The sequence below is a fragment of the Phlebotomus papatasi genome, chromosome 3 (assembly GCF_024763615.1).
Source record: "Phlebotomus papatasi isolate M1 chromosome 3, Ppap_2.1, whole genome shotgun sequence".
NCBI lineage: Eukaryota > Metazoa > Arthropoda > Insecta > Diptera > Psychodidae > Phlebotomus > Phlebotomus papatasi.
This window is the reverse complement of record NC_077224.1, coordinates 63,123,736-63,135,203: the sequence shown is the minus strand read 5'-3', so window position 1 is coordinate 63,135,203 and position 11,468 is coordinate 63,123,736. Positions and strand designations below refer to the sequence as shown.

The 11,468-nt window shown below is 37.2% G+C and overlaps 4 protein-coding genes across 4 annotated transcripts; 2 read left to right on the top strand and 2 right to left on the bottom strand.

The window, feature by feature from the left end:
* Positions 1–33: 33 nt before the first annotated feature.
* LOC129807146 (protein yippee) lies at positions 34–869 on the top strand. The gene is made up of 2 exons (XM_055856207.1): positions 34–262; positions 323–869. Exons 1-2 carry the CDS (start codon positions 145–147, stop codon positions 595–597), a joined length of 393 nt encoding a protein of 130 aa, XP_055712182.1. The 5' UTR covers positions 34–144; the 3' UTR covers positions 598–869.
* Positions 673–1,101, bottom strand: LOC129807147 (mitochondrial import inner membrane translocase subunit Tim9). The gene is made up of 3 exons (XM_055856208.1): positions 1,018–1,101; positions 871–966; positions 673–810 (listed from the first exon to the last, which is right to left on the bottom strand). Exons 1-3 carry the CDS (start codon positions 1,066–1,068, stop codon positions 673–675), a joined length of 285 nt encoding a protein of 94 aa, XP_055712183.1. The 5' UTR covers positions 1,069–1,101.
* A 3,651-nt stretch (positions 1,102–4,752) lies between these two features.
* Positions 4,753–6,642, top strand: LOC129807144 (mesoderm induction early response protein 1). The gene has a single exon (XM_055856204.1). It carries the CDS (start codon positions 4,949–4,951, stop codon positions 6,254–6,256), a length of 1,308 nt encoding a protein of 435 aa, XP_055712179.1. The 5' UTR covers positions 4,753–4,948; the 3' UTR covers positions 6,257–6,642.
* A 3,709-nt stretch (positions 6,643–10,351) lies between these two features.
* On the bottom strand, positions 10,352–11,446 carry LOC129807145 (glutathione S-transferase theta-1). The gene is made up of 2 exons (XM_055856205.1): positions 10,944–11,446; positions 10,352–10,882 (listed from the first exon to the last, which is right to left on the bottom strand). The coding sequence occupies exons 1-2, from the start codon at positions 11,165–11,167 to the stop codon at positions 10,423–10,425; spliced, it is 684 nt and encodes a 227-aa protein (XP_055712180.1). The 5' UTR covers positions 11,168–11,446; the 3' UTR covers positions 10,352–10,422.
* Between the last annotated feature and the right edge of the window lie 22 nt (positions 11,447–11,468).

Genomic DNA, 11,468 nt, shown 5'->3' with positions numbered 1-11,468 from the left:
CGTCTTCAAGATGCTCAAAGTGTCCTCTGGAAGAAAAAGTTGGAAACAGATCAGCTGATTTGCGTGTTTCGTGTTTTCACACAAAGGAAAGTATTTGTTTTCCCTGGCGAAAATCATTTTCTCATTCTAAATTGATACCAAACAATGGGTAGAATATTCCTTGACCATATTGGGGGCACAAAACTCTACTCTTGTGCTTCCTGTGACACGAATCTCACGAATAAAAGCGAACTGATCAGCACAAGATTCACAGGAGCCACAGGTAAGTGAATCAATGGCGAAGGCGAAAACAACCCCAAAAACTAACTGGGCATTTTTTCAGGACGAGCTTATTTGTTCAAGAAAGTCGTCAATCTCACCTTCAGCAATGTCCAGGAGCGTGTGATGCTCACAGGACGGCATATGGTGAGAGACGTTTTGTGCAAGAACTGCAAGGCCAAATTGGGTTGGATGTACGAGTTTGCCACGGAAGAAAGTCAAAAATACAAAGAGGGACGAGTAATTCTCGAACATGCTCTAATCTCCGAGTCAGAGGGCTTCTTGGATCCATTTGGAGCAAACTCCGCGCCGAGTAGCTACCGCGATAGGGAACACTAGGAATAGGCTTTTTTTCTTAACTATTTTTTGCATTATATTTGAACTCTCCCCGGACACTACATATACAGAGGATTCCTAGCCTGGTAACTGCCCTGACTTCTGCACCATTGCCAGAGCATTTTCATTGGCTATCATCTGATATTCCTGGAAACGCTGTGACACCCTCTGGTTCATCTTCAGGTATTTTTCCATGCAATTGAGTGCACATCGCTCCTGCAAATGAGTTTTTGTTTGTCTGAGAGGGAGAATAATAAATTAATTTTGTGAACTTACTTCATTGCTTTTAACTTCCCTGGCTGTGAAATCTGTAACGCAGTCTATGAAACACATCTCGGAGAGTTTGTTGTAGGACATGAGGAAGTCTGAAAACTACAAAGAACAAGGATTATGGGGAATTTATGGAGAATATTGCAAATCTACCGTTTTCAGTTGATCCTTATCGAGGGAATCCAGGGGAACTTGAGTAGCCATTGTGTAGGAATCTCCTGAAGATTGCTAAATTGGGTATCACTTCAGGGATATTTTGTGAGGTTATGTTAGTGGAAGCAGGAAATTCACCACTTTCCCAACTGACCAAATTTAACAACCAACACCGGTTGGTAACAAAATGTTAACAGCCACTGGTAACACTTTTGGGCCAATGGAAAGCAACATTGAGTTGGGTCTAAAAATGTTAACCCTCTAACGGTGTTTTCTTTAATATCCAAAAAAAGTAGTTAAATAATTTGGTCTAGGGTAATTCATGGTCCACTGAACTCAAAAATACCATCCATTCTTCATTATCTCTTTCCGTCTGGGCGCCAGGTAAGAAAAGGTAAAAACCGCCTCCAGGCGGTCATATCGGTTTAAGGCATAAAAAAACTGAAATATTTTAATTGAAAAATAGTGAACAAATAGTAAAATAAATGAATTTTAAACGCTTTTTATGGATGAATGTTGTATGATTATCTAAGAAATGATAATTTTTAGGAAAAAAACGTTTATAATTTTTATAATTAGGCATTAATGAAGCTGAAGGTGTTTCAATAAGACTGATTTTTACCGAATAGGTCACAGATCAGTTATGAAAACGTCACCTTCTTGTACAATTTGAAGGTCCTTTGAAATACATTGCTTCTTCTTCTGGTTCTATTTCACGATCTAGGGCATTAACTGGGCAAACAGACGGAATTCCCACGGAAAATCCCGCGAGATTTTTCATTCTGGCAGAGAATTCCGGATGGGAATTCCCATATTGAACTGTCAAATTTTTACCATCTGCTCTATGAGCCTCTGGTGGACTTCAAGCGCAACACAAAAATGCTCCGAAGATTTGAATTTCAAATTATGTTTTTCCGAATATAAATAACGGAATATATATCTGGAAGATATTTTAGGTACTTTATTTTATTAAAATGGCTCTATTACATTACGTGTTGTCTTTTATACTCAACTATTAATATGCCAAAGTCTTTAGAATAATTGAAACAGCTTTTGGGATACTCTCAAATAGATTTAGGATAATTCGGGGGGAAATCGAAGTACAACCAGAGTTTGCTACTACAATTGTACAAGCTGTAATTCTTCTCCACAACTTTATAAGAAAGACCAGCGATAGTAAAGATCTAATTTTTGAAAATGTTCCTAACGTTGATGTTTTAAAAGGAAATGATAGACATATCCCCGGCAGACCAAGCAGCGAAGCAAATTTAAACAGAGATACATATAAAGATTATTTGTTTAATAATTGAATGGACATTGTTCCAAAGAAGAGGTCTGTAAAAGATTTTAAAACTCTATTTTCAATAAATTGAACGATAAAAAGAATATAGTTCTTTTAATTCAAAGTAATATTTTATAGCCGAAAATGTAATTTCTAAGGTTCCCGGCTATAACTGCTATTAATGAACTTCGACAGCTCTTACTATTCTTTAAATTCCTTCTTTAAATTATTATATTCTTTACATTTTTTAATAATGCGATCTAGTAAAAAAGATATGTTTGGTATCTGCCTTTCCAACTATTAAAACCACTTCTGAAATATTATTGATGAATATTTAATTCAATCCAGAAACACTAATATTTTCAAAATTATTATATTATTATTATTCAGTTTTAAATTTGCTTTCAAAAAAAAATTTTTAATCATTATAGTAGATTTTACAAGTTTTTTTTCATATATTACTTGCTCAAAAACACCCCAAATAAAATTTTCGGAATTTTCCGGAAGCAAAAAGCTATCTCGAGTGAGATAGCTTTTTCCCATTTTGCGGATTATTGCAGTTGATTTTCAATGAAGTTGATCAAATTGCGATACAAAATGTTACTTTTTTAAAATTATTTTTGTTAGATATTTAATATTTCATCTCAATATTATTTAAATTTTAGAAGAATACCCCAAAATAAGTCCCTGAAGTGCATAAAATAAGTTTTTTTTATAGAACTTCGCAATATTATTCAGGAATTGTATGTATATTAGGGCGTTTCAACTAGGAAAAAAATTTTTTGGCACTATTCTCAGGGTGCTGTATTTGATGAGACAAGAAAGTTTTTCTTCTACGACCATATGACCAGACGCTGTTTAGAGGTGGCTGAACGACCCTCTCTGTAGAACAAATTTCTGATTTTACCGGATTTTACACTACAGAGAGGGTCGTTCAGCCACCTCTAAACAGCGTCTGATCATATGGTCGTCGAAGAAAAAATTTCTAGTCTCATCAAATACAGCACCGTGAGAATAGTGCCAAAAAATGTTTTTCCTAGTTGAAACGCCCTAATGTATATAAAAGATAAAATGGATATATGCAGCAGAAACATATAACTTTGCGTATCTTATGAGTTTCTATAAAATAATTGTGATTCTAGTTTCAATTGCAGCTTCTGGACTAGAATTTTGTATGTTGCTTTTTTTAAGAAATATTTTCAATACCGATCGCATTTTCAGACAATCTTGCTGAATATTTTGTCTGAAAGTAAAGTATAGGGATATACATCCTGCAAAAAACATCCTTGATGAAAAATTCAATGATTCCCGATGGTTTAGAAATAAAAAACCATTTCACAAAATTGAACATTTCTCTCTCCAACGGAAAATCACCATTTCAAATTCAAAATACAGTAGAGTCTCTTAAATTCGAACGCTCGGGGGGCATTTTTGACATTTCTCACCTCCCAAATTCGAACGATTTTTTCAAAACCAACGAAATTTGTGTGAAATTAAATTGTACTTTGACTCAAATTCCCGTACTTTCTCACAAGTCTTAGTGGTAACATACTTCCTTTTCATTTTACACGACCATAATGTATGTAAACATTCAGGAAGAAGCACATAAATATGATTTTCATTCACCAAGAATACGAACTTTCTAACATAGCCTCACAATTGACATTTTGAATCCAAACGGCGTTCGAATTTGAGAGATTCAGATTTGAGAGACTCTACTGTATTTCGACGCGTTCGGGCAGTTTCTTGCACTTTTGCAGAGGGCGCTAGTATAGCAATTTACCACTTGCTCGTGGGAATTCCCGTGGAAATTCCGTCTGTTTACACGGTAAATGCGATTTATAGAATGACCGCCTGGAGGCGGTCTTACCCGTTAGAGGGTTAACAGTACCCGGCCGGAACAAAATCGGAATTATAACATTTTTATATGATATTAGTCTGACAAAAATCTGAGTCCGATTTGTATTATATGTTTCATATATAAATATATGATATTCTATCCTTGAAACTGTCCGAGATAAATTCCATTCGTTCTACAGTGTCTTTGATATGTTCCACAGTCAGCAATAAATGTGCAAATTTTTTGTTCTTTTGCAAAGGTTTATATGAATATAGGTATTGAAATAGTCAAGGAAGCTTAAGAATTACGTTTCCTGTTAGAAAATTGCCTCATCAGGTGAAAAAATTAATATTTATGATTCACACGTACACGGCAGTCACACCAATACTAATGCTGCCAAAAAGTCTCTTCCACTAGTAAAACGACACAGTGTTTTATATGGAGGGTAGGCCTAAAATCGCCCTACTATCCCGACTATAGTAGACCTACTCTCCCTATTCGTATATAATATTTATCTAATATTGTATAACATTTGTTCCGGCCGGGTATTGTTAACAGCTGGTTACCAACTGTTAACGCCTGGTCAGTTGGGTTGGGTGGTGAGTATGCGATGTTTGGTAGAAAAGAGGGGACGCGCTCGCAGTTTGACAGTTGAGGGCGATCGTGCGCGAAAAAAGTGTCTTAAAAACGGAATTTTCCCTGTGTTTTTTTGCATTTTTTCTCAGTGAAAAATCACCAAGAGTGTCCACAAGATTGTTGGTGAGGTGTCGGATGGCGTCTTGAGTGTTGGACATTGAAATTGTGTGTTTATGGACTCAAGTGCAAGTGCAATGGAGCACGACAAAACAGCCACAGCGGAAGAACCACCGGAAACCCGGGCATCTGAGGCTCCGCCCCAGATCAGAGCCCCATCGAGGAGGCGTAGACCATCAGCAGCTGCGGCTGCTGGTGGTAAAGTTCGACGCACAGCTTCCAGGCAGCGTGGAGAGGCTCCGGAAGAGATCCTTCCGGATGCAACTTTTGAGCTGGATGTGGACATGATGGTGCATGATTTTGACGATGAACGCACTCTCGAGGAGGAAGAAGAACTAGCTAAGGCAGAATCTGAGGATCCCAATACAGAATTATCCACGCTGCAGATGGAATCGGAGATGCCTCTTGACGAGGTGCTGAAGATGTACAATTGTCAGTTTTCGCGATCGGGATCAGAGGCAGAGAGTGATGTTGCGTCTGAGGAGGAAGATGAGGAGGATGAACCCGAGGAGTCGGCTCTGCGGAAGTTGTATCCTGAGATGCCGGATTCAAGTGTTGGCGGTGGCACAAGAAAAGACTGTGATGAGGATGAGGAATCCGTGGGAGATGACGATGCGGCTCAGAAGGACTTTCTCCTGGGACACTGTCAAATTGTCATGGTGGGAGCCAAGTGGCAGGCCACAATTCCCGAAGGACTTACACCCTATGACACTGAGAATCCACCTGGTGAGGATAAACTCCTCTGGGATCCCAGTCCAGTGTCTCCGGATGAGGTTGAGGGATTCCTACGAAGGGCAGCAGATGCCGAAGCCAGTCAGCGACAGAGTCATGCAGCTGGAGATGAAAATGGCATGGACCTGGCAGCACTTCCGCGTGGAATTCATTTGCGTGACAGCGAAGGGGCACTGTATTCCCTCCTGAGGGCCAAGTACAATCCAGAGAGTGCCCTTGAGGATCTCCTGGCCACAACAGCACCAACACCCAGTCGCCCATGGAGTGAGGAGGAGTGTAGGTTGTTCGAAGAAGGTATCCGGATGCATGGGAAGCAATTCCGTAGTATCCATGAGGATTTCCTGCCGCACAGACGAGTGGCTGAGTTGATTGAATTCTACTACCTGTGGAAGAAAACCGAGCGACATGATGTCTTTGCCAATGTGGACAGATTGCAGAAGAAGAAGTACAAGCTAAATCCAGGAGTACCGGACTTCAGGGAAGAGTCTCCGGGCGCAACGTCACTCATTCAGTTTGACTCAAAACGCCTTCAGCCAAGGCGGCAGGCCACCCTGGGCACCAGAGATGAACTGGAGACCACCGAGATGAAGAGGGACGAGCACATGGAGGAGTATCAGGTGGAGAACAACTAGAAACGCCTGAATACACTTCATTCACTGAGCCAAAAAGTGCCTAAAAGCCATTTATGCGAAGAGTATTACACGGCGGATATGCCCGGAAAATTCATCTCTTCCGGACACACTCCACTGATGACAATTTAATCCTCATCAAAATATATTTGTCAAGATTTTTTCCTGCAAAAAATGTTACTGCAGTTTTTCAATGTGTCTCTGGATCGCAAAAATGCGCATCTAAAAGAAAAATGTCTATAAATGTGTAACTTACCAAGATGAAAAGTCATCTTCAGAAATTAATGGCATCTCATCCCAGCTAGAACGTCCGGCGAATCCTCAAACCAACTTTTTTTTAAATTTGTTTTTTATACAGTGGCGATCATAAAAAATGCAACAATCAAAAATTAGTATTTTTTTACTTGCAGAAAAGAATTTACAGGTAATGAGGTAATTTTCACTTTTTATATTTTTTTTATTGATTTCTGGAACATTTAACCCTCTAACGGTGTTTTCTTTAATATGCGAAAAAAGGTCTAAAACAATGTTTTCTAGGATAATTTTATGATCCAATAAAGTCGAAAAACCCATCCATTCTTCATTATCTTTTTTAGTTTAGGCGCTAGGTGAGAAAATATAAAAATTTCTTGAAACTCTTTTTGCTTCTAAAATTCACATTTCTAGTTTTTTCAATTTTTTTAAATAAAATATGCAAAGTAGAATGACATATCTTTCAGTAAAAAATAAATTTATTTTAGTAAGATAACTTTAAATCGGTATATTTATGGAAATTGGAAATGAGTTTTTTCTGCACAAATATTTTTTGTTGCTCTTTCTCTGACCTGTCACACAAAACTGGGAATAGCAACAAAACGAAGAGTCAAAATGAGTTCAAACTTTCAAGAGATGTTTATAAGACTATTACCGAGGACACTATAGCACTTTTTAATAAATAAAACCTTTATTGTCGCTGTAAATGTAATTTTTGTGAAAACCGCCTGGAGGCGGTCTTACCCGTTAGAGCAGAGGTGTGCAAGAAACCGTTGAAACCGAATTAACGTCAAATGAAACATGTACGTCAATGGTCAAAGCGCTACTATAACAAACTTATTTTGACGTTAATTCGGTTTCAACGGTTTCTTGCACACCTCTGCGTTAGAGGGTTAAAATGAAATTAGGAGAATTCGGTATATTTTGAGCGCAATGCAAGGGCTAATTTTCAACAGTTTTCTAAAAAAAAACATGCAGACTTCGAAGATTTATAACTAGAGGCGCTACGTAAACGAACACAATACAGTAGACTCTTCGATATCCGGCTGACTGGGGGACAAAATGACATTTAGGTTTTTTGAATGATCAATGGTTTTTCTATTTTGTGCAGTGTGAATTTATTTTCTGTCTGACAAAGAAAAAGAGAATTTTCTTCATGGTGTGCTTATGTTTCATTTTTTATTACAATTATGTATTAAAAACTTCGATACAATGTTAATAATACTTTAATTCACTCTGGACAAACTTCATGTTTAGTGAAAATAATTTTGAATATATCAACCGCCAGTGTTTGGCAGCTGTCACCCGGATATCGAAGTGCTGGATATCGAAGAGTCTACTGTAAAGTCTTTTTGTCTCTTGTTTTCGAAATTGCGATTTAGGGTAAGTGTACCAAATTCCGGCCAGCTTTCAATTTCGGCCACTTCTTTTGTTCTTCGAATTTCCATGAATTTTTAGTTTTGTATACTCTAAAGATTATACAATGCAAAGAAAAATAACAAAAAATGTCGATTAGACGAACAAGATGATCTGAAAAAGACATTGGAAGAATTCCAGAAGGTGTTCCTACACAAGCATAGGGAATTTGCTTCAATATGGACATAAATTTCTCTATTGTGTAGATGCCATACGTGAGGTTTTCTTTCAAATTTCCGATTTTGACTCTACATTTTCATTGATTCATATTTATTTCTTTTTTTTAAATTAGTTTTCAATTTTTTATTAAAAATGTTTTTTCTTTATCGATTGAACAGAATTGTTGTACTACTCAGCAAGAAAGCTAATATAACCCAAAAAAGGTGTGTGACTTGTTAAAAAAATGTTTTTAAAAGGCCTCTACACATTGGAAGCAATTTTTCTCAAAAATTGCATTTTTGACAGAATTTCGAGGTAGTGCAGGCAATTTCCTTCAGAAAAGCGTTTTTGACGAAAATCGCTTCTAATGAGTTGAGGCCATACAGTAAACTCTCAAGTAGAATGAAACTGATACAGTTTGAGTTTTATGGCCTCTACACATTAGAGATATTTATGTCCATATTGAAGCAAATTCCCTACGCTTGTGTAGGAAAACCTCTTCAATATGTACATAAACTTTTCTAGTATGTAGGGTTCATTACTCACTGTCTTTGAATGATTTTTCTTCGTTTTTAGTTGAAAAACAAAATAAATTATTAAACTTACTTCGGAATCAAACAATGCAGTTTTGACAATTGGAAATCTACGCAAGTGAAACTGATTCACGCAAGTGATCTATTGAGAAGCAATGGCGACAGGTGGTAAAATCAATTTCAGAATATTCCTACTTTCCGCCATGTCTCATTTCCACATAAACATGCGTAAAAATAATATAAAATGAAAACTACATAAACTCTAATATAATTTATTCTACAAGTGTATTTCAATATTCAGTAGACAAAATTATTTATTGGGCGTACAAAAAATTTTATTTTTGGGCGTACAAAAAACAAATAACATTTTTTCTCACTCTATCCATGGCAGTAGAAATACCAATAATTTTGCAGTTCATTTACCCAAAAAATAATGAAAAATAGCGATATCAATATAAGTGGCGAAAAGGGGGGCAGGTGGCCAATATGACGAAATGTGTGGTTATTCCACCCTATTGCTTTTGCTAATAGATTTTTGTAAAAATCTATGTCTTGTACTGCCACCACCGAATACTGAAATTCAGCACGGTTTCGCTACTTTTTTACTGTTCGAAATATTATGCTGAGTATCATTATCAGCATTTGGTGTTTGTTTGGTATAGCTTTATTAGTTGCTGAAGGGTCATAAAGATAAAATGTTATTTGATAAATTCTTAATCAATATATTCAGTATGGTTTCTACACACTCTACACACTAGACAAATTTTTGTCCATATTAAAGACATTAAAGAGCTTTTTTTCTAAACGAGCATAGCGAATTTGCTTCATTAAGGACAAAAATTTCTCTGGTATGTAGAGACCATTCTGGATGCTATTGTTTGTTAATTTTTGTAAAATTGGAGCAAATCCTCTTATGTCTGCTGCAAGGAAAATATCAAATTCTTTAAAAATGCCAAACTCCCTAGTATGTAGAGGCCATTAGTCCAAACCGTGTTACGAATTATGTAAGAAAATGTTAATTTTCGAATAACTGTCAAACTTTTTTCAATTATGCCAAATATGGGCACAACTTTCTCTAGTGCGCGGAAAACATTATAGAAAAGCATAAAATTGTTAAATATTTTGTTTTAAATCGAGTTTTAGGCTTCAAGGCGAGTTTCGGACTTCTGGTTTTCGTTTTTTCGGTTAGTAATTTTTGTTTTGAAATAATTTTCTTGATATTTATGGTATCTCACTATCCACTACACATTATAAAAAGTTTCCGTCAAAATTTGGTATATTGAAGGAAATTGTATATACAAGGAAAAACAATCAAAATTTTTTCAATTCCAAATATTGACAGAAATTTTTCACGGTATGTAGAGGCCATAAAACCGTAAGAACAATGACTATCTCATTGTTTTTAAAAGGAATTAAAGAAGGATGTTGCTATTTTTATGATCACCACTGTTATTTTTTTTTCATAAAAATGTAGATTTCTTACACACACCATGGAATTATCTTTTTTGTCAAATTTATCAGTAAAAATGTAAGATCAGTTTCTGTGTAAATATAATTCGTGAGAAAATGCTAAAGAGGAGTATCATTTTGGCGCAAAAATTACCATTCCCGCGATTTTTTTTTAGAAGAGCCCTCTGGGAGTCATCATCTATAAATTTTGATAAAAGCAACTCATCGCGGACGGTTCAAAGGTCAAGGGTTCCTCTTCATCCAATTGGCAAAGAGAGAGAGATTTGGATCAGAGATAAAGCCTTTATTTTCTGCGATAAAAATGCCCCTCAACCAACATTTTTTACATAAAATGTTTTCCTACAATTTTGCAGATGTTTTTTCAGCAAGTTTTTTGAGGATTTTGTGTGCCTCGTCGTAATGGGGATTTGAGGATGAACGGACTTTCTCCAGCCATGCTGTAAGCCTTGGTCGTCCTTTGCGGAAGTCATAGGGAGTGAGCGTGAGCTGCTCAATTTCACAGGCGGCCCAAAGATCAGCCACTGTGACTTCATTGCCGGCGAGAAAAGGTGTCTTTTCCAGCCAGATGTTCTCAATGGCATCCAAGGTGGTCACTACGCGTTGCAGGTGCGTGTCCACTTCCTTTTCCGTGGGCTTCTTGCCAGTCAGAAGAGGCTTCAGCCACATGAGTTGGAAGTAAAGGGCACAGGTAATTCGGGTATTATTGTGCTGCCATTCCAGGTATTCATCAACCAGAGCCTGTTTCTTGGCATCCTGTGGATACCAGGTGTCTGGGATCTTGTGTTTATTGGCCAAGTATCTGGGAAGGCGGGGTATATTCTCAGGAATTATTATATTTGGGCGCAAGAGACCCTTCTTACCTCACGATAGCTACACTCTCGGACAACTTGAAGCCATTGTCATTGATACAGGGCACCCTTTGGAAGCGATTGACCTGATTCTTGAAGTCCTCACTGAGATGTTCTCCATTCCGGAGAGCTACTGGCAAATCCTCGTAGGGGATTCTAGCCAATTTGAGGAAAATCACCATCGCCCGCGATGGCTGTGACAGAAGGTCATAGTAGAATTTCACTGGCTTCGACATTTTTCCCGGACTTTAGCTTTTCTTGCTGCTTTCTCTGTGATGTTTACTTCCCAACTGAGGAGAGTTTCCTTAGGGGAATGTCGGGCAACCACGCACACCATCTAGAATTCATTTTTTGGTGTTTTTCCCAAAGAAAAACTTACACATCTCAATCTCAAGGTTTTCAATTTATCTTAAACACTATTATTAAGAATATCATTAACAATTTTTGTTAATTCTTTGCGAAAAAGAGCTTAAAAAGCAAAAATTCTCAGTACCCCCCATTTTACCTTACCCGGCGTCTCCACTGGAGTAAATAATT